The 22,032-nt window shown below is 40.7% G+C and overlaps 1 protein-coding gene across 2 annotated transcripts in view; it reads left to right on the top strand.

The window, feature by feature from the left end:
• Window positions 1–22,032, top strand: part of MDN1 (midasin AAA ATPase 1) — a 178,012-nt gene that overhangs the window by 30,280 nt on the left and 125,700 nt on the right. For both annotated transcript variants that reach the window (XM_072141954.1, XM_072141952.1), the window contains exons 11-20: window positions 6,248–6,329; window positions 6,428–6,523; window positions 6,864–6,976; window positions 13,209–13,357; window positions 14,288–14,348; window positions 17,204–17,412; window positions 17,524–17,627; window positions 19,053–19,197; window positions 21,467–21,563; window positions 21,870–21,983. In XM_072141954.1, the coding sequence (XP_071998055.1) occupies window positions 6,248–6,329; window positions 6,428–6,523; window positions 6,864–6,976; window positions 13,209–13,357; window positions 14,288–14,348; window positions 17,204–17,412; window positions 17,524–17,627; window positions 19,053–19,197; window positions 21,467–21,563; window positions 21,870–21,983 (1,170 nt within the window). The remainder of the gene's footprint in view (window positions 1–6,247; window positions 6,330–6,427; window positions 6,524–6,863; window positions 6,977–13,208; window positions 13,358–14,287; window positions 14,349–17,203; window positions 17,413–17,523; window positions 17,628–19,052; window positions 19,198–21,466; window positions 21,564–21,869; window positions 21,984–22,032) is intronic.

The following is a 22,032-nucleotide window of genomic DNA, read 5'->3' on the forward strand; positions in this document are numbered from 1 at the left end:
GCTCACAACAGCTTACAATCTACCAGGGGGACAGCAGCCACTACATACCAGGCAACAAGTGGTTAAGACTGTGAGAGCAGAGACCGGGGGAAGGGTGCACTAATCACTTATCTGATCCTGTGCTGGGATAGAAGTTACAGGTCAGACACTGCAGTGCTGTACAGGCTCGGCTCCTCTTCACACAGTGCGGCAGCCTTCATCTTCTGTTTTCACTCTGAGCCTCCCGGGCTACTTACAAGCCGAGTGGGGATTGGCCAGACAGAGTCAGTGATTTTCTCCTCCCCCCTCTCTCTCTCCACTGCTGCCATAATGATCATTTATATCGGTGCCCTGAGGACGGCAGAGCGCAGGGGTGCTGCTATCCATTCCCTCCAGCAGTGGAGGGCTGAGAAGAGGAGCGGAGCGCAGCGGCACTGAGTACAGCCGCTGCGCTTCACTGTGAAGGGCTGCGCTTACTGCCAGCATCGGCTGGCAGAGCGCAGCCAGGTGCCCTCCATTCCCTCCTGCATAGGCTACATCCGGACTATAAGACGCAGCACTGTTTTTTCCCCATTTTCTGGGGAAAAAAAGTGCGTCTTATAGTCCAGAAAATACGGTACCATAACTATGAAGTGCAATTTGTTACGCAGAAAACGAGCCCAAACAGAGCTCTTTACATGAAGAAATAAAAAAAGCTACAGATTTTTGAAGGTGGGGAGTGAAAAATGAAAATGCAAAAACGAAAAAGGGCCACGTCCCTAAGGGGTTAAAGCACATTCAACTAGAGCAGTTTCAGCCCCCTGGATCGAGGGGCATCACTGGATCAAAAGTATATGAAGGTTGTTAGCGCCAGACAGCGAAACTAAGAAATATTCAAAAGGGCATGTTAATAATGAAAGACATAGTGGTGCTATTTTTTTCTCACTTCTCGTTATACCTTGTGTTCTCTCATTTAGTAATTTACAATCAGAAAGTAAAAGTTCTCCTCACGGAGACTGCCAATTAAGGCCGCCTTGTAGGTGTGTGGAGACTTGCAGCCATTGACGCTCCAGCATGGAATTCTGAGAAAATATGCGAATAGGTTTTCCATGATGGGAAATTTGGAATAGATATAATGGTTTGGTCTTAATCCTGCATCATGTCATTAGGCTTTCAGAAGGTCAATCTTGATGTCATATGAGCTGCCTTACAAGGTAGCTAAAAGAGGCTTAGTTTTCCTTATCCCTTCATGGAAAACCGATTTGCATATTTTCACCACATATTTTCAGTTGATTTTGGGATCTGTAGCTTATTGTTTAAATAACCGAAGCATCATTGCCTTAGTTTAGTACTCCTAATATGGTTTTTATCTATTGATGTAAATGTTCACTTCTTATTTTTGAACTTTGTACAGCCAGGGAACTAGAAATCTGTTGTACATGTTACAAGCTTTTATCCTTCACAACATTTCCTGATTCTTCTGTTTCTGTATATTTTTCTATTATTTCTGTACTTTGATTTATCATGGTGGTATAATGTTCAAAGCAAAAATAAATAGATATTAATGAAAAAAGGATAGGCCATCAAATTCCGTACCAGTTCAAATCTGTTTTCACACACAGAACAGCAGCAACTCTTTCCAGCTACCATACAGAAGTAAAGGGAACCTGTCACCAGTGACCTCATTTTCACTACACACATGTGCATTGCAGCTGTAATGGGCTCCTGTAACCTAAGTCTTTTTTTGCTTTTGAGCATTTACATTACAATATAATTGTGTGTTATATCTTACCTTGCTTCCTGACAATCCTCTGTGTAGTCCTAGGGTTTGGCCTTTGGTTTGGATGCATTTAAAAAAACAATACGTGACTTGTCTGTGCTCCTCACTCCTCAGTTCTCAGCCCCCCCCCCATTTGTGTTCTTGTACAGCTCCTCCCTCCTGTTCCTTCACAGCTCATAGTCTGGTGAACTGACCTCAGTGGGGGAGGGAGGAGCTGTACAGGAGCACAAAAGTGGGGCCTGAGAAATGCATCCAAACCAGAGGACAACACCTGGGACTACACAGAGGATACTGTTGGGTTGTAAGGTAAGTTATAACAAACAATTATAATGTCATGCAAATGCTTAGAGAAGGCAGAAAGGCCAATGTGCCAAGCAGGTGTAATATGTAACTATTCTGCCTGCCTTTTTCTTAAACACATACATTATTTAACAATATTAGCCCGTTCCCTACCACCCATTCCCACCCAGTTGACCAGAGAGAGGAAACAAAACAACACAATATAGCCAAACTATCCTTCCATGTCCATTTCCCCCATATTTTGATTAATTTCGGGATATTTTCTATTTTTTCTGCATGGGTTTTTTTTTTTTCATATTGCTTTATTTTCATTGTCAAATTATACCAGTAATGATTTTGGCTATTGTCATTAATCTTAAAGGAAACATACCACTTTCAAATAGTACCATGCACGCGACCGTGCGTGCACCTGAATAGGAAGAGCTGGTGACGTCAAGTGCGCACGGTCGCCCGCATCGTGCGCCAAGCGCGTATCACCGTGCACAGAAGTTGCTTCCAATATAAAGATTACTATAGTGTTTAAAAGCATTACAGTGGTTTATGAACATAACGAAGATATGCTCGGGCACCAGCTCACCCTGAGCTGGTGCACGGTATTTGCTGCTTAGAAGTACTATTGGAAAGTGGTAGTTTCCTTTAACATCAAGGCTTGATTTATTTCTTCTATAGCTGCAATCCTAATTCTCCCAATAATTGCCATATGCATTTTAGGGGCCAAGGATGTTAGCAGAACCTTATTGATTCATTCAAATATTTCTGTCGAGAATTTACAAATTTTAGGGCAGGACCAGATTATAGGCACAAAATCCGCAGTAACATTTTCACATTTGTAACATTTAGAGGAGTCCCTAATTTTCATTTTGCAGAGTTCTACTACAGGTGAGTAGTAAAGCATATCTTTATTTGGATATATCTGTTATTTTCATTAATCGACCCTTTCTTAAAGGGGTTGTCCGAGTTCTTTAAAAAAAGCTAAAAGTGGCCGGGACAGGGCTGCTTTAAAAAAATAAAGATGTACTTACCTCCCGGTGCCCTCCCGTATCCAGCGCTGCTGTCGCTCCGGTCCGGGCGCCATGTAAACAAACATGGCCGCCGGAGCAGCGCTGGATTCAGCTTCCGGACGGCCGTGGCCGGGCACGCCTATCCGTCCCTATACACAGCATTGTGTATGGGGGCCGGAAGGTTGTCGGGTCCGGCCGGAACTGAGTCGGGAGGGCACCGGGAGGCAAGTACATCTTTATTTTTTTTAAGCAGCCCTGTCCCGGCCACTTTTAGCTTTTTTTAAAGAACTCGGACAACCCCTTTAACATTCCTATATATTCCCCTTCACTCCTCCCCCGAAATTGGACCTACCCATTTTTCCCTCCCGATCTGTGTCAGTAGCCTTTAACCAATTTTGTATATATTATTGAAAGTGTACCCTTATTATACATTGTGCTTTTAATAAACTATAAATTGATGCGTGTCAATTCTTACATTTTTGCGTGCTGATCTTGTCCTGTAAATATCGTAAGAAATCTACATCCCTTAATGATGATTTTTGTTTGAAAAAAATCAAAATCTTTAATCACATTATCTTCTCTTACTTGTGAAAAACAGTGAATTCCCTTAATTACCCCAAACCTAACATCTGATGTATTATCCAGGGTTGGGAGCTCTAGGTTACGCCATAGCGGAGTATTTTCCATGATACCTTCAATATGTAGCACACTCGTAACAGCTTTCCAGCTTTTACACATTGCTGTGGTTGCTTCTGTTATCCCTGCCTTTACACTTGCCCCCCGTTTCAAAAATGTGTTTAGGGTAAACTACTTCCTCACTAACGCTTTTAGTTCTATTCTGTCTTTCCACCCTTTCATCCTGTACATTTACTAAATAATCTCCATAGAAAAGGGGCAGGTTCAGACCTCCCTCCTCAATGGATTTGTGCCCATACATTAATTTGATCCTAAACTCTTTTTCTGCCCCAAATTGGCTCACTGAGTAGTGCCTCAATGGTCTTTAAATAAAAAAAAAAAAAGTGTTGTGCAAGCTGAGAAGAAAACAATATCTGAGGGAGTAAAATCATTTTCCCAAGTACAATTTTATCAGCTAAAGAGAGATCTTTTCCCAGCCATGTATTCTATTCCTCGCGAAGAATTAAGAGGCTTCAAATGGAATAAATCATATTCCATATGTCTGTGGAGACAACTACTCCTAAGTACCTAAAGGTACCTTTACACAGTAGTATTTCACTTTCCACTAATTCTTTACCATCACATCCTATTGGTAGCAAGCAGGATTTTTTCCAATTAATATCGAGCCCCGCAAAATATCCAAATTCACAATTTAGCTCCATTACCAATGCAACAGAGGTTGGAGAGTCTGCCAGACAGAGAAGAATATCATCTGCATACATATATAATTTGTCTGTGCTTCCACCTCTCCCCCTCTTCTTATGTTCTTTTTAGATCTAATCATAATGGCTAGGAGTTCAACAAAAATGGCAAAGAGGGGATAGGTGGCACCCGTCTTGTCCCTCTAGAAAGCCTTAAACTTTTGGAACCAACACTGTTCACAATAAGCTTTGCTCTAGGTTCACTGTACAGAGATTTGACGAAATACTGCCCAAAGGCAAATTTACCTAATACTTCCCATAGGAACCAGGTGACAGGTTCCCTTAAGGTATAATGCACTTGTTCTGTGTGTTCTTCTACATCTGGTTTTGCTTCAAAATAACTAAGGAAAAGACTGCAGACCTAACAGATGTGAACTGGGTCTTAAAAATATCATTGATTCTTTTAAATCCTTAAAGCTTTGTTGTTGCAAGACATTTAACTAGTTGTATGTAGGTGTAGCCAGGGGCTGACAGGCAATTCATTCCACCAGAAGAGTTCCCAGTGGGCTGAAAGCTCATGTCGCCAATAAGTCTCAATGCTACTAATTACTATAGACATAACTTTCTTCTTCCACCATGCACTGCAATATCAACAGGTTGTGGTAAAATGAGGGATCGTTACTAGTGGAGCAATATCAGAAGGTGACAGGCAGGAGAACCGCTCACCAATCGCAGCAGCATGGGCCAGGACTGTTCTCATCCTCCTGCACACTCTAGACCGCCCCCTCTCCGACACCCGGCCAGTGCAGGCAGGAATGGAAGAGGTAGATAAATACACAGGAGGAGAACTCTGATGATGAGCTGCCATTGTTTCCTACAACAAGAATTCTTTTGTATCAATTCATGCAGGGGACAATATATAAACTGGGGAGAAACAATGGTAGCTCATCACCAGAGTGTCTCTCTCCTTTCTGTAAAAGAAGAACTAAGCATTATCTGAAGCTACTGTCTTTACATCTCTCTGATACAGGGGGGCTTTATTAACTCTTCCATGCCGGTATTTGGCGTAGATACGTTGATAATTTTTTTTCCCTAGTCTCCCTTTGTGTGTGGCATTAATTGGCAAAGTCTCCTTAATGGGGTTTTCGCGAAAGAATCTTCTCAAATTCTAAATCCCCTAGTGATGTTTACACAATAAAGATCATTTTTAACCCCCTTGCTTTGCCATTTTACTTAGTGATATAGCTCATATAATTCATATGGTCAGTGTAATATTCCAGAGTGTGGACAGGGACTCACTATGCAGACATGTTATGATCCCCTTGTCCTGTATGAGATGCTGTTTGCTGACAATGTGTTTAGGGTTAATACACACAGGGTTTATATACACCTTCATTTAGCTTCTGAACATTCTATTAGTTAACATAATGTTATGTATTTGATAAGACGGTGATAAAATGAACACGACTTTTTCCAAATTGGTTTTTATTCAATAAAATTGTGAAAAAAAATATTTTTTAATGAGGTATCTCCGTAATCATAGAGACCAGAGAATGGTGAAGAGCAAAAAAACTAAAGAAAAAAGATCTTACCAAAAATTGATGCCTCGAAATTATGTACCAGAAAAGTGCATCTCTATATGTCTACATAAAAAAAATTACAATACAATGTGATAATTGTATCAATGTGATGATGCAAATCTGCTCTGAACAGTGCTCCTTCCATTTTATGCTCAGCTGTGTGCCCATAAAATGAATGTATTGTCAGAAAATATTACTATTTGTAGATCTCTATTTTGTTTTAACCCCTTCACTTTCTCCTTTAACCGTATGTTGGCAACTGTGCAGCATAAAAACGAAATGTTGATTTTGTTTTGCTTTTTGCTTGCATAGAGACTTGTTGAAATGGAGCAGCCGAATTGTGTACAGTTTTGACAGTTCCTCAGTGAGCTCCGCTTTAAATATATTTAATGAGGTAAAGTGTTTCCAAACCTGTGATCTTTAAATTTGTTTTTTGCATTTGCTAGTAGAATAGAATAATATACATTATTTTTCCTGATGCTTACTTTTTAGGCTTTAGACTGCTTCACAGCAATGCTCTCCTCACCTGCGGTCAGACTTAAGATGGCAGAAGTAATTGGCAGCAAACTAAACATTTCTAAGCAAAAGGTGAGCTGAATCTACAGGCAGACCCCAGTTTACATACAAGATAGGTTCCATAGGTTTGTTCTTATGTTGAATTTTGTATGCAAGTCGAAACTGTATATTTATCATTGTAAATCCAGACGACAAAAAAAATTTCCCCCAGTGACAATTGGAGTTTTAAAATTTTTTGCTGTAATTGGACCAAGGATTATCAATAAAGCTTCATAACACACTTTATTACAAAATCAATATATTCCTTCATGTATTGTCTTTAGTAAATGTTTTCTTGATAATTTCTTGCTCACCATTTAGAAATTGGGATCTAATGTGACTAACTTTGTTTTATTTACTTGTTGTTCTAAAGGCAGAATTTTATTGTCGGCTTTACAAACCAGAGATTGTAGTGCGAGAACTGGATGTTTCGGTTGGTAGAGTTGAAATGCTTAGAAAACAAACTGAGAGTGTTCATGTTCACAGGTATGTTGTAATATGCTTATTCTCAGGCGAGGCTAACATTCAAAAACAGGACTTAATTTAATAATCTTAATCATCATCAGTGCTTTTAGTTCCTGCCCCACTTGTGGAGAGTCTGTGTTGTTCAGTTAATTTATAGAGGACATTGACGGTGAATCTTTTAGAGACCAAGCGCCCAAACTACAACCAAAACCCACTTAGTTATTACAAAGTGCAAACAAGGTGTGTTACAAAGATTGACAGGTTCTTTTGGATTTCGTGTAATAAAACAAGAAAAATTACACAGTCAACAATATTTAAAAGGTTTATTGCAGTACAAAAGTACATAAAGAGTTAAATAAAATGTTACACTCACAACACTGTCAACTTTCATTGATGAGCTCCGGCACACAAATCTTCACGGGCTTATCAACTTACAACTCTGTCCAGCATCATTGATGACCTTCCGGCAGGTAGGGGTCTTCACGGACTATCACCAAGCAGTAGAATGACTGGTATTGACAGGTAGCATCAGGTTTGTTCTTCTGGCGTCCCGCAGAGATGCAAAGCGCAACAGTATATAGCTAGCTTTCAAATCTGTTCTGTTCTCATCTGTTTAATTCTATTCTGTTCTATTCTATTCCATTCAATTCTGCCACTAGGTGATAGTCCTGAGTTTTTATACCCTATGTCTGCGTCACCAAACTATGTGGAAAAACATGTGTATGCACATGTTTCTCATTATTCTCCTAATGGTATAGTTTCCCATGAAAGTGGCAAATTTCCATTGGAAAGCAACCAAGGAGATGGACGCATCCCAGAAATATGTGATACCTAACAGAGGGGCAGATTTATCAAGCAGTCTGAAAGTCAGAATATTTCCAGTTGCCCATGGCAACCAATCACAGCTCAGCTTTCATTTCACCAGTGCTCATGAATATTTTAAAGGGGAGCTGTGATTGGTTGCCATGGGCAATTGGAAATATTCTGACTTTCAGACTGCTTGATAAATCTGCCCCAGAGTGTCTAATGAGGATAAGCTATGTTGACTTGGGTTCATTCATAATTGAAATAAGGTTACATGAACTGTCTTTTAAAGAGAAGACATGCTGTATCTTCGACTCCATTTTGGTTTTTCATTACACAAGGCAATTAGTGCGGTGAGCAATACCACAGCTTTTAACTATATCTGCATCCCGAGGGCAACAATACAGTAAGCAGAAGCGAAGAAATGGAGTGGCACTCACCGTTTTTGTGAAAGCACAATTACTTTATTCTTGGTTCACATAGGTACACAGGGGGGCACACAGAGCCGCAGAGCCGACGGGCCGTTTCGCGCCAGCCGGCGCTTTCTCAAGGCAGTGACGACGCATGCGCGCGCCTTGCCGGATATAAAGGGGAGGACGCGCGCGTCATCATGGTAACAATAAACAATCAATTAAAACATATTCTACTGTTATTGGTTACACAAACCCAAACAAGAATAATAGATAGACTATGTGGGTATATAGAGGTCCATTTAGCAGTAGAGATAAGGTGATGCATATATGGGTGATAGGTCCAGATGTAGACCATACTACCTGTTAAAAACATACCTAAACGGGGACACAATGCTGCTATAGTAGGTAACATACTAGGAAAAAGAATATTCTAAAAGGACTCACAAAAAGACTTTCATGTCATTACGGTCGTTAAGACCTAAAGCCCCCATGGCCCCGAACTTCATGATACATCTACTCTCTCGGCGTAGGAGGTTAAGAGCACGGTCCCCACCCTCAGGGCTACAATTCACCCTCTCTATGCCTGCGAACCTTAAAACCTCAGGGTCCCCATTGTGTTGCTGTCTAATGTGCTCGATCAGTCGAGGGCAACCATTACCTGTAATTATAGATCTTTTGTGTTCCCTAAATCTCGTGAAGAGGCTCCGGATCGTTTTGCCAATGTAGTATCTTTGACAGGGGCAGGAGATCACGTAAACAACAAAAGTGGATCTGCAAGAAATGAAGGTGTTGACCCGTTGGGTGACACCTCCAAATGTAATATATTTGGCCTGACTGTTGGAGCTACAGTGGCGGCAAGACCCACACTTGAAATTACCCTTGGGGGTCCCTTTTTTGTAACCAGTCATCGCGGGGAGAAGAGTACCTGCTCCGGACTAGATTGTCCCTCAGGGTGGTGCATTTTCTAAAAGCTACCATGGGTCTGTGGGCAGCGAGTTCGACTAGCTGCGGGTCCTGCCCGAGTATATGCCAATGCTTGTAAATAGCTGATCTAATAACATGCTCACATGGGCTATAATCAAAGGTAAAGACGAAACGTCTCTCCTCATCCTTCCCTTCTTTTCGATGTGGGCCTCTCTTGGTTTTAAAGAGTCTATCCCGGGGGATGGTTTCAGCCCTACGTCGGGCTTTTTCAATTAAGGGGGCAGGATATCCACGTTCCAACAACCTGGCTCGTAGCTCCTCGGCTTGCATGGAAAAGTGGCTATCCTCGCTATTAAGCCTCCTAAGGCGCAGGAACTGGCTGTAGGGGAGGCCCTCCTTGGTGTGTTGGGGATGGTAACTACTATAGTGGAGGAGTGCATTGGTGGCCGTAGGTTTTCTATAAGCCGAAGTGCAGAGTTTTCCGTCCACTGCTCTAACCTTCACGTCCAAAAAATCTAGCTCCAGGCCCCCGAAGACTGCGGTGAATTTCATGTTCATCTGGTTGATCCCATTTAAGTGCTCGACAAAGTCCAAAAAGGAACGTTCGTCCCCCTCCCATACAATGAAAATATCGTCCACATATCTGTGGAATGCTTTTAACCTGGTGGCATACGGATTCTCCAAAGAAAAAATGTAGCGTCCTTCAAAGCAAGCCAAAAAAATGTTGGCAAGGGTACAGGCTACTGGGGTGCCCATTGCAGTGCCCGTATTTTGGGCATACCACCTGCCATCAAAGGTAAAAGCATTATGAGATAGGACAAGACGGAGTCCCTTACATACAAAGTCGATGTACGTATCCCCTTGGCCTGCATTGATAAGTACGTCCCGAACGCTCTCCACCCCGAGTTCTTGTGGGATACGTGTATATAGGCTTTCGACATCAATTGATGCCAGATGGTACCCCTCCAGCCACTGTGTATCGTGAATAACCTCTAGGAAGGCATTAGTGTCCTTCAAATAGGATGGAATGTCAGGGAGCAAGGGGCGTAGCAGCCAATCTAAAAATTGGGACAAAGGCTCAAATAAAGAGCCGATGCCCGCCACTATAGGGCGGCCGGGGGGATTTATGAGGGTTTTGTGCACTTTGGGTAAGAAATACCAGCACGGGTATTTGGGGCTAGTAGGAAGGAGTTTTTCTGCAGTGCGCTCAGACAGGACACCATGACTCACACTCCATCTAAGGAAATCTCTAAGTTTAGATTGAAATCCAACGACAGGGTTACTCTCCAAGGGTGTGTACGTGGACCTGTCCTGCAGCTGTCTCATAGCCTCTTTCACATAGTAGTCCCTGCTCATGAGGACCACGTTGCCCCCACGAGTCCTTTTAGAATATTCTTTTTCCTAGTATGTTACCTACTATAGCAGCATTGTGTCCCCGTTTAGGTATGTTTTTAACAGGTAGTATGGTCTACATCTGGACCTATCACCCATATATGCATCACCTTATCTCTACTGCTAAATGGACCTCTATATACCCACATAGTCTATCTATTATTCTTGTTTGGGTTTGTGTAACCAATAACAGTAGAATATGTTTTAATTGATTGTTTATTGTTACCATGATGACGCGCGCGTCCTCCCCTTTATATCCGGCAAGGCGCGCGCATGCGTCGTCACTGCCTTGAGAAAGCGCCGGCTGGCGCGAAACGGCCCGTCGGCTCTGCGGCTCTGTGTGCCCCCCTGTGTACCTATGTGAACCAAGAATAAAGTAATTGTGCTTTCACAAAAACGGTGAGTGCCACTCCATTTCTTCGCTTCTGCTTGCTGTATTAGGCTTACCCTCAGGAGACAGAGCACAACTGTTGTGAATAGCCATTACCTCCACACGTACCCGTCCACTGTTCCCATTGACTGACTGGACCCGTTGCTAGGCTGGCGGTGCACGCCGCGAGCAACAATACAGTAAAATGGAAGGTTTTAATGCCCATGGTATTAGAATTAGTAAATGGTAACATAGGCATTGATTTAAGTATTTTTTTTTATGCTTTAATCAAGTTTATATACACAGATACATAAAACAATAACAATAGTAGATAACAATAATCCAAAATAGAATGGAAACAGGTGGACAAGAAACTTGAACAATAGAGTGGACAAAGGTAACAATTCTAAAGGGCACAGTACGAAGATTGCACTTATGGTTCTTCAAGAGTAACAGTCAATTCAAAAAACTTTTTGCAATTGGATTAGTTACCTGAATCTTGCTCCTTCCTCTTGTATTCTGCAGACTTCCCCTAGATGTCAGTGATGTCTCATATTGCTGTTGCTAGCCACATTTCCGTCTTCACTGCAGACTACTGAGCTAGAGACACTCCCCCTTTTCTCTCCCTGCAATGAGCTGTTCACCTCATGGCTCAGTGCTCCAGCAGTTATGGTCTGACAGGAACACGAACTAATGTAGTTACCAAACACCTAAACTTGGCAGAAGAAAAAAATTCCTGATGTGGAAAAATGGGGGGGGGGGAATGCATGTGCATAATGTTCTTGTGGGCTCAGTTTTTACAACTTTCACTCTGCGCTCCAAATAACACCTCTACTTTATTCTTTGGTTCGGAGCGATCGCGGTGATGCCAAATTTATATAGGTTTTATTGCGTTTTAATACGGGCATTTTGGGATGCGGGATACCTATTGTGTTTGCGATTTTTACTGATTTAAATTTTCTATATCTGTTCTAGGGAAAGCAGGGGTGATTTGAATTTTTTATATTCTATTAATTTTTTACATTTTTAAACTTTTTTAACATTACATTAACCCTAGATGGTCCGATCGTTCCTAGCAAATACTGTAATGCTACTGTATTGCAGTATATGGCGTTTTTACATATGATTCATCTGCATAGAGAAGAAGAGTCATCTGCATAAACCATGCTGTATTGCTGTATATGGCGTTTTTACATATGATTCATCTGCATAAAGAAGAAGAAGAATCTGCATAAACCATGCAGCCTCTGGTCTGACAATGACCCGAGGCTGTCATGGCAACCGATAGCCGCCCCTGATGACGTTCAGGGGAGCGACGATTGGAAGAAACATGGCGTCGCCTATGCCGTGCATGTTTTAAGTGCCGCCGGCAGAGAAAAGGTTGACATCCTCTATCAGTGCAATAAGCAGCAAAAGCCCATCTCATTATGAAGAGGGCTCAGCCCGTGAGCCCTCCTCATACACTTTTTATAGCTCTGTGGTGGATATATCCGCTGTGAAGGGGATAGATATAAGATGGATAGATAGATATGATAGCTATGGTTTCATTGGTCAACAGCAGGTGCTTGTGATGAGGTGACAGAAGGCAGGCCCCGCCCCTCCTTCTTGCTGGTTGTAGTGAAAACCATGGTTGCTATGGGCCAAAAAAGGTAATAAAGGAGTTGCAAAATACTTTGAGGAATGATTCTCAGGGACACCTGGAGTAGAATTATGTATTTTTGTTTTTTTTTGCTCAGAATGAGTGTTACACTTTAAGCAGAGTTACTACTTCAAGCCAGGTGAGCATTGAGCACTCCAAGAGGGGAGAATTTAAGACTTATCAACTGAAGGCTAACACCTACTGCTCCCCAAATCCATTATCTAATGGCTTTTTATGATTCTGAAGTATCTAGTTTCAGCCACATTAATGGCCAAATCGGTGATCAGGAGATATATAAAATCTATAATAATAGAAAACAAACTAATGGGTAAGGGGCGTAGGAAAGTGTGAAGGGAGGAGGGGTGGATCAATGTGAGGGGAAACAGTACAATTCCTGGCTCAAATACGCCATGACAATCAGATCTTAAGTGGATTTGGGAATAGCAATTGGAGCTTTAATGGATGGAGAGTACAGGGGCCATGGTTGAGGTAGCCTTAAAAACTTCTCCTGGGTGCAGACTGCCTCAGCTGACAAACTCCTCCATGCAGAAAATCTGCATCTCCTGTGCCCATTCAAAAATGGTAGCAACCACTGAAGAGTGCCAGTGCCATGGGATATCAGGTCAAGCAGCTCTGATGTATATTTTTGTTTATATTTCTCTGTACTTTTAATGTTTTGTGCTTCAATTTCAGTAATGTATATTTTTCCAGAGACAAGATAACGTTTGCTGCTACACGTCCATCATCAATATTAATTGAACAGATTGCAGTGTGCGTTAATAAAGCAGAACCTGTATTACTTGTTGGTGAAACTGGCACAGGAAAAACATCTACCATTCAGTATCTTGCTCACGTTGCAGGTATAGTTGTTTTAAAAGGGTTTGCCCAAGAAAGAAAGTTATCAAATTTTGATCCCCTAGTGATTTTTACACAATAGAGATAGAGGGGTTAAAAATTACTTTACAATTTTACGTTTTATTGCTGTTTTAGATCCTATAATTCGGTTAAGGTCAGTGTAAGATTCCAGAGTGTGGGCGTAGACTCTCTAAGCAGACACTTCATGATCCCTCTATGCCATGATATGCTATGTGCTGTGACAACGTGATTAAATTATCAGGGTTCAGGATTTATCTACACTTTTATTTAGCTTCTAAACATTTTACTAGTATCTGACACTTGGGAAAAGAGAGATGAAACAGATAAGAGATGAGATCCTTCAAATGGATATAAAACACAATGACATTCTCGGCTCTGCTAACTCCCCTATAGCAGACATGGGTCATCTCTGCTATATGCCTCTCTCTTGGATAAAAACTTTGTCTTGCCTTTAGCTAGTTGAGTGAGTCTCTGCTCATGGCTGCTTGGTGGCAGGAGCAGGAGGCAGAGAGAGCTCTGCAGTGTGCAGACAATAGAAGCTATTCATGAAAAGAAGATGCCTTGTCTGACCATAGTCAGAAGATTCACGGTAGTATCCAGGGACAACCAAAATTGTAAACCCCAGGGCTGATGGAGAAAAGTTGGTATTAAATCTGTGTGAATAAATGCTGTATTTTTGTTTGTTTGACACTGTGTTATTTTGTTATCCTGAGTACATTTAAGATTTTTGTCTTTGTGGGAATACCCCTTTTAGCACCTTTAATTGTGCACCTTTTGTAAAGGTCAAAGGGGCATTGTCATGAAAACAAGGGTTGACAGCCAGTTAAAGGGTGGCGATCCTTCAGGGGAAAGTATTTTGAAATGCACCATTACTCCATACACAGAACAAAAAATAAATGTACTTTTCTTGACAGGTCAGCGTCTTCGCATAGTCAACATGAACCAGCAGAGTGATACAGCAGATCTTTTAGGCGGGTAAGTAGATAGCACTAGTTGACCCACATTAGTACAGTAAAATTGTGTAATGACTTCATGGGTTATGATGAGGAATATTCCTTCTAATAGAGTCAAACACTAGAAAACTAAACTTTTATTGCATAATAATGGGTAACTATATTCTAACTTTAGATTCTAGAGTTGCAACTTTTGTGGCTTCCATATATAATTGGTTGACTAGGACAGACTATACTACTTGACGGAGGAGTCATGCGGCTGGCTGTTTGTTTAAAAAAAATAAAATATTGCACCAAATCTTTTGTCCACTATTTTCAATAGATTTATTTAATTTAGTATGACTGCCATTAGTCATTGGAATGGCGGAAATTTATCAGAAGTGTTGGAGAGAAAAACTGTTGTGTTTTTATTAATTTCCTCTCAGCAGTTTTATTAAAAGAAAGCTGATCTGCAACAGTTTTTGCTCTGAATCGCCCGAGATCTCACCAATTGAGGCATTTGATGATATCCGATCCTTTTTGAGAATAACACAGTATACACTACTCGGATCCAAGTTCGAGGTGAAACTCACCCATTGAAGTGAATGGATGCTTAAAGGAAATAAACCTCAAAATGAAGCATGATAAAAGAGGGACACTTGCTCATAGATCCACTTACCATGAATGTGGTAAGCTTTTTATATACGCTATCCATGGCCTACCATATTTTTCGGACGAAGTCGCTCCTTACTATAAGACCTACCCTAAATTTAGTCTTCCAAAACAGGAAAAATATGTTTTACACCAATTAAAATATCCCTGGTGGTCCCACAAAAGCACAGCACACACATATCTACTACATCATACATTTTCTCATACAGCTCTACTACATCCATACATTTACACACACAGCTGTACAAACAGAAGTAGGAACACTCTCATCACTGCTACATACTCTACACTGCTATACACAGTGGACACTGTTACACACACAAATACACACACACTGACTGGCACTGCTGTATACATAAGCACACACAGCTCTGCAATATACACTATAGCAGTGATGGCAAACCTTTTAGAGACAGAGTGCCCAAACTACGACCAAAATCCACTTATTTACCGTGAAGTGCCAACATGGCATTTTAAGCAGTAACTTATTACTACCTGTCCTTCCACATCTTTCAATTGTCTCGGCCGCCCAAGGCCACCAATACAGTTGAAAGAATGAGGGTCGCTCTGTAGAGGAAGAATGGTGGGTCCAGCAGTAGGACCTCCAAAGATGGTTCTGTCAGCACCTTATCACTTTTCCTGCATTTTCAAACAGCCAATGAAGTGACGCTTTAAAATAGCGCTGAGAGCAGCATCTCAAAAGTTGCATGGGACCACAGGAAGATTTGGTGGATTTGGTCCTGTTTGGTGAACTCTGTCCTGGGGTGATGGCCTGAGTGCCACATCTGGCACCCGTGCCATAGTTTCGCCACCACTGCACTATAGGAACACAGTGGGAGCTACTATACATATGAGCACACAGTTGTGCTATACACACATAAGGAGTACACTGGGCACAACTATACACATGAACACACAGACAGCTCTGCTATTCACGCATAGGCAACACACTGTGAATTACTGTACACATGAATACACCCCCCCCCCCTCTTCTTACTCTGTCCCAGCACAGGATGGAAGCATGTGATAAGTCAGAATTCTGACATCACTACAGGTCCTGTAGGCAGTGAGTAGACATTTTTCGGTGCTTATGTTCTCCTCTCTGGGAGATTGGGTGCATCGCTATGTCAGCGCCTCACCCGATCTTCATTACATCGGTCAAGAGGGTCTGGCAGTGCTGGATGCTCCTGTTTTTATAGTCTAAACGTTTATTTTAGAAGCAATTACAGTATTGTTTGAAGTATGCTAATGAGCCAGTGGAGAGAGTTACCAGAGCCCCTCTCTGCTGTAGTTTCACAATCTCTGACAGTGTGAGTGAGATTGCATCAGGCAGAAGGAGGAGGTGCTCATGCAAAGCGTAACAGCCTGTGAAGCAGCCGCATAGAAAAGCTTTGCTAATGTCACTCAAAGCCCTTCTGGTTCATTAGCATCATTTTAACTGGCTCACGACCGCCCGCCGTGAATAAAGGTCCCGCTGCATGCAGAGGGCTCACGGGCTGAGCCCTCTCCATAGCCGGTAAGTCTTTTGCTGCATATTGCAGCAAAGACTTACCGGTAACACCCGTGATCGGTGCTTGCAGAAAACAAGCCATCACACAGCTCTTTACGTGTAAAAATAAAAAAGTTTAGATTTTTGAAGGTGGGGAGTGAAAAATCAAAAATACAGGAAAGGGCCAGGTCCTTGACTGGTTAAACACTGATTTTCGAAGGAAGGAGGCCATTGATGACCAATATAAAAAGATTACCACAGTCACAGTGCAAGCGTCTCTGGTTTATCATGCTCAATTTTAAAAAAGTAGATTTTCTTTAACTCCTTCAACTGTTTACCATGTTAAAGCTCAGGCCATTTTTTTATTTATTTATTTATTTTTACACATTGTTATATACAATATATAATTTATTTCTATTTTTTTTGTCCAACAAGGGGACACTTGCATGTCTTATAGAATGCACTTATGTAACACAGTGCATTATATCTTCCAGTTAAAGGCATTAGGGACTTAACGGGTCTCTAGTTAAAGCAGAAGAGACCTCTGTCTTGGTATTAAAAAAATATTGAAATTGAACCCATTGCTTATCCAAATAGTATTAAAAATGTGATACATTGTGCACATCTAAATTTATCACATTATTTGTAAGACCTTATAAAATGTATAACATTTTAATAGTGATCATTGAAAACAAGCAATCTTAACTTTTTTTTTAATTTAATTTGTGGGTTTATAGATACAAGCCTGTGGACCAAAAACTAATATGGCTACCTTTGCGTGAAGGTTTTGAAGAGCTTTTTGCACAGACATTCTCAAGGAAACAAAACACTGCTTTTTTGGGCCATATTAACACATGTTATAAAAAGAAGAGGTGGCAGGATCTTCTGAAGTTAATGCAACATGTACTAAAAAATGCCATGGCTAAGGTTCAGAGTGGAGACTCTGGTGAGTTGGCACATGTAATGCTTTAGACAAGGTTACTGCTCTTCAACACTCTTTCAGAGCATGCTTCCGTTTATTATTATTTCCTTTATCCATACCTTATGTTTCTGGTAGAATCATTGCTAAAAGAAAAATGGGAAGCGTTTTCTCTGCGCATCAATCAAGCCCAACAACAAATGAGGATGACTGAAAATGCCGTGCTTTTTGCATTTGTAGAGGTATGTTTTGATACAAAATATATTTTCTATTGCACATTATTAATGCGATAATTTGCTATTTCAGCTCTGTTGTTTCTATACTCTACATTAGTACAGCAGTGCAGTGCATCCACATAAGAGAATTGTCTCAGATTTACATTTGTTAAATTTATAAAGTATCCTTGTTAAGACAAAATTACTCATTTTCAGGATGTTCCCTATCCAACATAGCTTGGAGAGGTTTCCAGCATTAAAGGAAATCTAACATTTAAATAAAAAATTTTAAATAATAAAAATTTACAGATACTCCCCTACGTTCCTCTTGATGATGATTCCAGCGTTGGTTTTCTCTAAGCTTGACACACCAGGATCACCTGGAAAAAAAGTTATAATTAGCGGCCCAAAGAAGATTTTCGGTGATCCGGGCTGCTAATTATGCACACCCCTGCACCTCCCTCTCCCACCATGGTGACGTCATGCAAGAATCGGGAATTCATGCCTGCATCGTGATAGATGCCTCCCTCATGTTGGAGAAGGAAGTAACGAAACAGAGGGGGTGAGCATAATTAGCAGTTTGGAGTGATGTACATTTTGTCCCTGCGCTCCGAGCTGCTAATTATCAATTTCTTTTCTAGGTGATCGTGGCATGTCAAGTTTAGAAAACATCAACAGGACTTCATGATTGAGCAGTCCTTTATGAAAAGGATCCACAGGGGTTTAAAAACCATATCGCTCAGTAAACAGGGAGAACCTGGAAGCAGTTCCAGATCCCCCTTCATGCTTAACCTGGAAACCTAAGGAGACAGATTCAGTTTAGCTTCCTTAGCCAGCCACTTTGAAAAGCAGCTCAGGGGGAAGTAAGAGCTGTTTGTCAAGAAAGAAGAAAAGTAATTTTCATGGGTAAACTTAATAGATGTGTGTTGGGGGATCAGGAGGTCATCAGGTTACTATTAAATGTCAGCCCTAATTATCTCACGGTAGCATGTGGCACTAGCTACTTTTTTTTTTTAGAGGCAGGAGGTATTAGAGTTGTTAAAGTGTTGTTGCTGCAGGTTCGGCAGGCAGGTTCTCCTTGCAGCATAGTTCACTAGGATGCAAGGACTCCTGTCCACTGCACCATGCTTAGTCTGTGGGATCTGACCAGAACACGGGTCAGTTTACATGGACCGAGCAGGTTTGTGTGCAGCTAGCCTTGAAAAAAAACAAAAAATAAATGTAATTGTGCTCAGTAAAAATTTGAAAATTATATTGAAACCAGGGATAATTTGTTATTACTAGAACTTTGACAACCATCACTTTAAATAGAGTAACTTATAGTTAGGAGAGAAGAAAATAACTATTCTAAGTCAAGTGTAGCCCAAATGTGTATTACTGAAAATTGGTCATAGCTCCACAGGAACTAATATTGTTGCCTTTATTATGTTTAATCTCCTTATTTTTCCTTAGGGCACTTTAGCTCAAGCTGTAAAGAAGGGAGAATGGATTTTGTTGGATGAGATAAATTTGGCAGCTGCTGAAACACTGGAGTGCTTGTGTGGTTTGCTCGAGGGCTCATCAGGCTCACTTGTTTTGCTTGACAGAGGAGATACAGGTATCTATACTTTATGATTTCATAACTGTTTTAACACCTTAAACACAAGGCCTCCTACATGACAATGGGCAGGAGCCCGTATGGTAGGTTCGGAGACAGGGTGTAGCTGCCACAGGAGGTCCCAAGCTAGGAGAAGATGGAAGCACTGCATCTCAGATCTCCATGTAGCTATTCTTTCCTTGTTCCCCAGAAAAAACTCCCGTCCTAACAAGCACAGTACCGTAAACTCCCTATAAACTGAGACAACCCTATGACTGCCTACAAAAGTCTTCCCCACACGTTTCCAAACCCACCAAGGAGGGAGGTCCTTCATTAGGGGATATGTGACAGTGCATGAAAGATAACGCACTTGACATGCCTATGACAGTGATCCATAAAGAGACACAATGGTGTATACTGAAGGGAGAGTCAACTCTCTCTGTCATAATTTTGATCTTTTCCGATCTTTTTGACCACAACATTTGTTCCATGGACTATACGTGTATCTCTTATATAAAATTAATATATCATACACAACTATTTAGACCTATTCAATGCAGTTTGTTCTCCCTGGGACCTGATAAGTGGTGGTTTGGTACAGCCCTCCTGAAGTACAAGTTAAGACATTTGACCCATAGTTTATTTCCCTACTTTTTTCAGTGTTTATATCTAATTTCTCTTCGCACATCAGTGATGGTCTTACTATCTTTAACTGCACAATGAACTTTGATGAGATCTAGTTCTCTCAATATTCTTCTACAGATTTTATTTCTTCCCAACACTCAAGACTTTGGGCTTTGATATTTATTTGTCAATTACTGTTGTCATAGATTCTTGTGCCTTTGAAATACTTTGAACTTTCCCTGTCTGTATTGTTTCTTGCAAAAACTCAATAAAATGTACTGTAAGTATTTAAAAAAATGATAAAGGCATATTAGGGCTTATTCTTTGCAGTAAGAGTTGTAGTTTTTAAAGGCCTAATTTTTATGGTAAAGAGCATACTTAAAATGTATAAACTTTCCTGCAGGGTGCTGTGTGTGTATGTGTTTTTATTTTACAAATCAAACTGACCTTATAAAAGATTAAAATAAATAATTATTCTGTAGATTAGTACAATTATGGATAATTATTAGGTGGTGTAAGATAAGTTAGGCAGTTGGTTACTACAATTTTTTTGGGAAGGCAGGAAGCACTTACATTTTGGAATTGCTTTTTAAAATTTTGTTTATGCTCTTCGCGCAATACTGGTGGACATAATATCTGCCTAGCCAAGGTGGCTGAAGATGGCCATTCCCATTTTTTTCAAACTTTATTTTATTACACTAGTTGGTAGTATATTGGGAAAAGGGCACTTTTGGGGTGTTTATTTACTGTCCCAATAGGAAACTTGCATTTGGGATACCTTAATCCCTTATAAAATAAAACTGAAATGAATGGTATATGTCACTGACAATTTGCATATTAGACCCAGCACTTTGTACATGGAAGTACAGTTTTTTTGTACTATAAGGCGCACCATCAACAAATGCCTGGTAAAACGTCTAGGTTCATATATAAGGCGCACCGGACTATAAGGTGCATCTGATTATAAATATAAGGATGAATGACCAGCAGATGGCAGACCTGTGCACAGTTCAAGGCAGCTGTTGTCTGTGAGTACGGTTCATATACAAGGCGCACTGGACTATAAGGCGCACCTTTTGATTTCTGAGAAAATCAAAGGATTTTTAGTGCGCCTTATAGTCTGAAAAATACGGTAACAGAGGTCATATTTAACCTCTGGCTGCCATGACAATCCCGGACACCCTTTGATCACTTTGCAGGGGGGAATGGGGCAGTGACAGAAGCCTTGTTTCCGAGGTCTCTCTCTTTAGCTGCTGCAATAAAGCTTGATTGGGCTAAAGTGTTGAACTACCTGACACAAAGATCTCCTTGCCGTCCCATGCTGTGTATAGCAGCCTTACTCCTTCCGCTGATCGGGCTGACAGTGCAAACCTGATTGTCAGGATAAATATGCTTCTCCTAATGCGCCAACAACCCACCAAGTAGGATAAATATTCTTGCCTTTGGTTATCAAGCCGTTAATGACACTTAAGTTATCAAAAAATTTTGTTTTGAACAAGAAAAAAAAAACTTCCAAAGACCAATACCATTGTATAAACTGGAACATGAAAGCGACCATGGCAAACACAGCCCAGATACAACTTTGCCGTCCGTATATAAAAGCAATGTAAAATGTTATTGATAAGTGTACACTTGCTTATTCAATTTTTTTTCCCCTTTTGCATAGAGCCTCTTATTCGACATCCTGACTTTAGATTATTTGCTTGCATGAATCCAGCTACAGATGTTGGCAAGAGGAATTTACCGCCTGGAATAAGAAATCGGTAAATTAGAGGTTACAGTTGTTTATTGCAGACCTTTCACCAATTTTGCCACATTTGGAGGTTTTTTCCCAGCTTCCCAGTGCGGTATGGTAATTAAATACCGTCACTGGAAAAGTCAATTTGTTGTGTAGAAAAGCTCTTTACAAGGAAAATTATGTTTTATATGTTTGAGGGTGGGGAGCAAAAAATGAAAACCAAAAATGAAAAGGCTAGCGGTGTGTGTTGTTCACCATCTTTGGGCATTGGAATCTTAGAAACTATTGTAATACAGAGAGTTAATTTAAATTTTTTTCCCCCTGTTTTTAGGTTTACTGAACTTTATGTGGAAGAACTAGAAAGTGAAAATGATTTACAGATACTTATCACCGATTATTTAAGGGGTCTCAATGTCAATAAATCTGTTGTCCAGGGAATTATTTGGTAAAAATCAGTTTTATATTACTTTTTTTTTGTTCCCATAACTTGTGCT

The sequence above is a fragment of the Engystomops pustulosus genome, chromosome 3 (genome assembly GCF_040894005.1).
Source record: "Engystomops pustulosus chromosome 3, aEngPut4.maternal, whole genome shotgun sequence".
In the NCBI taxonomy this organism is placed as follows: Eukaryota; Metazoa; Chordata; class Amphibia; order Anura; family Leptodactylidae; genus Engystomops; species Engystomops pustulosus.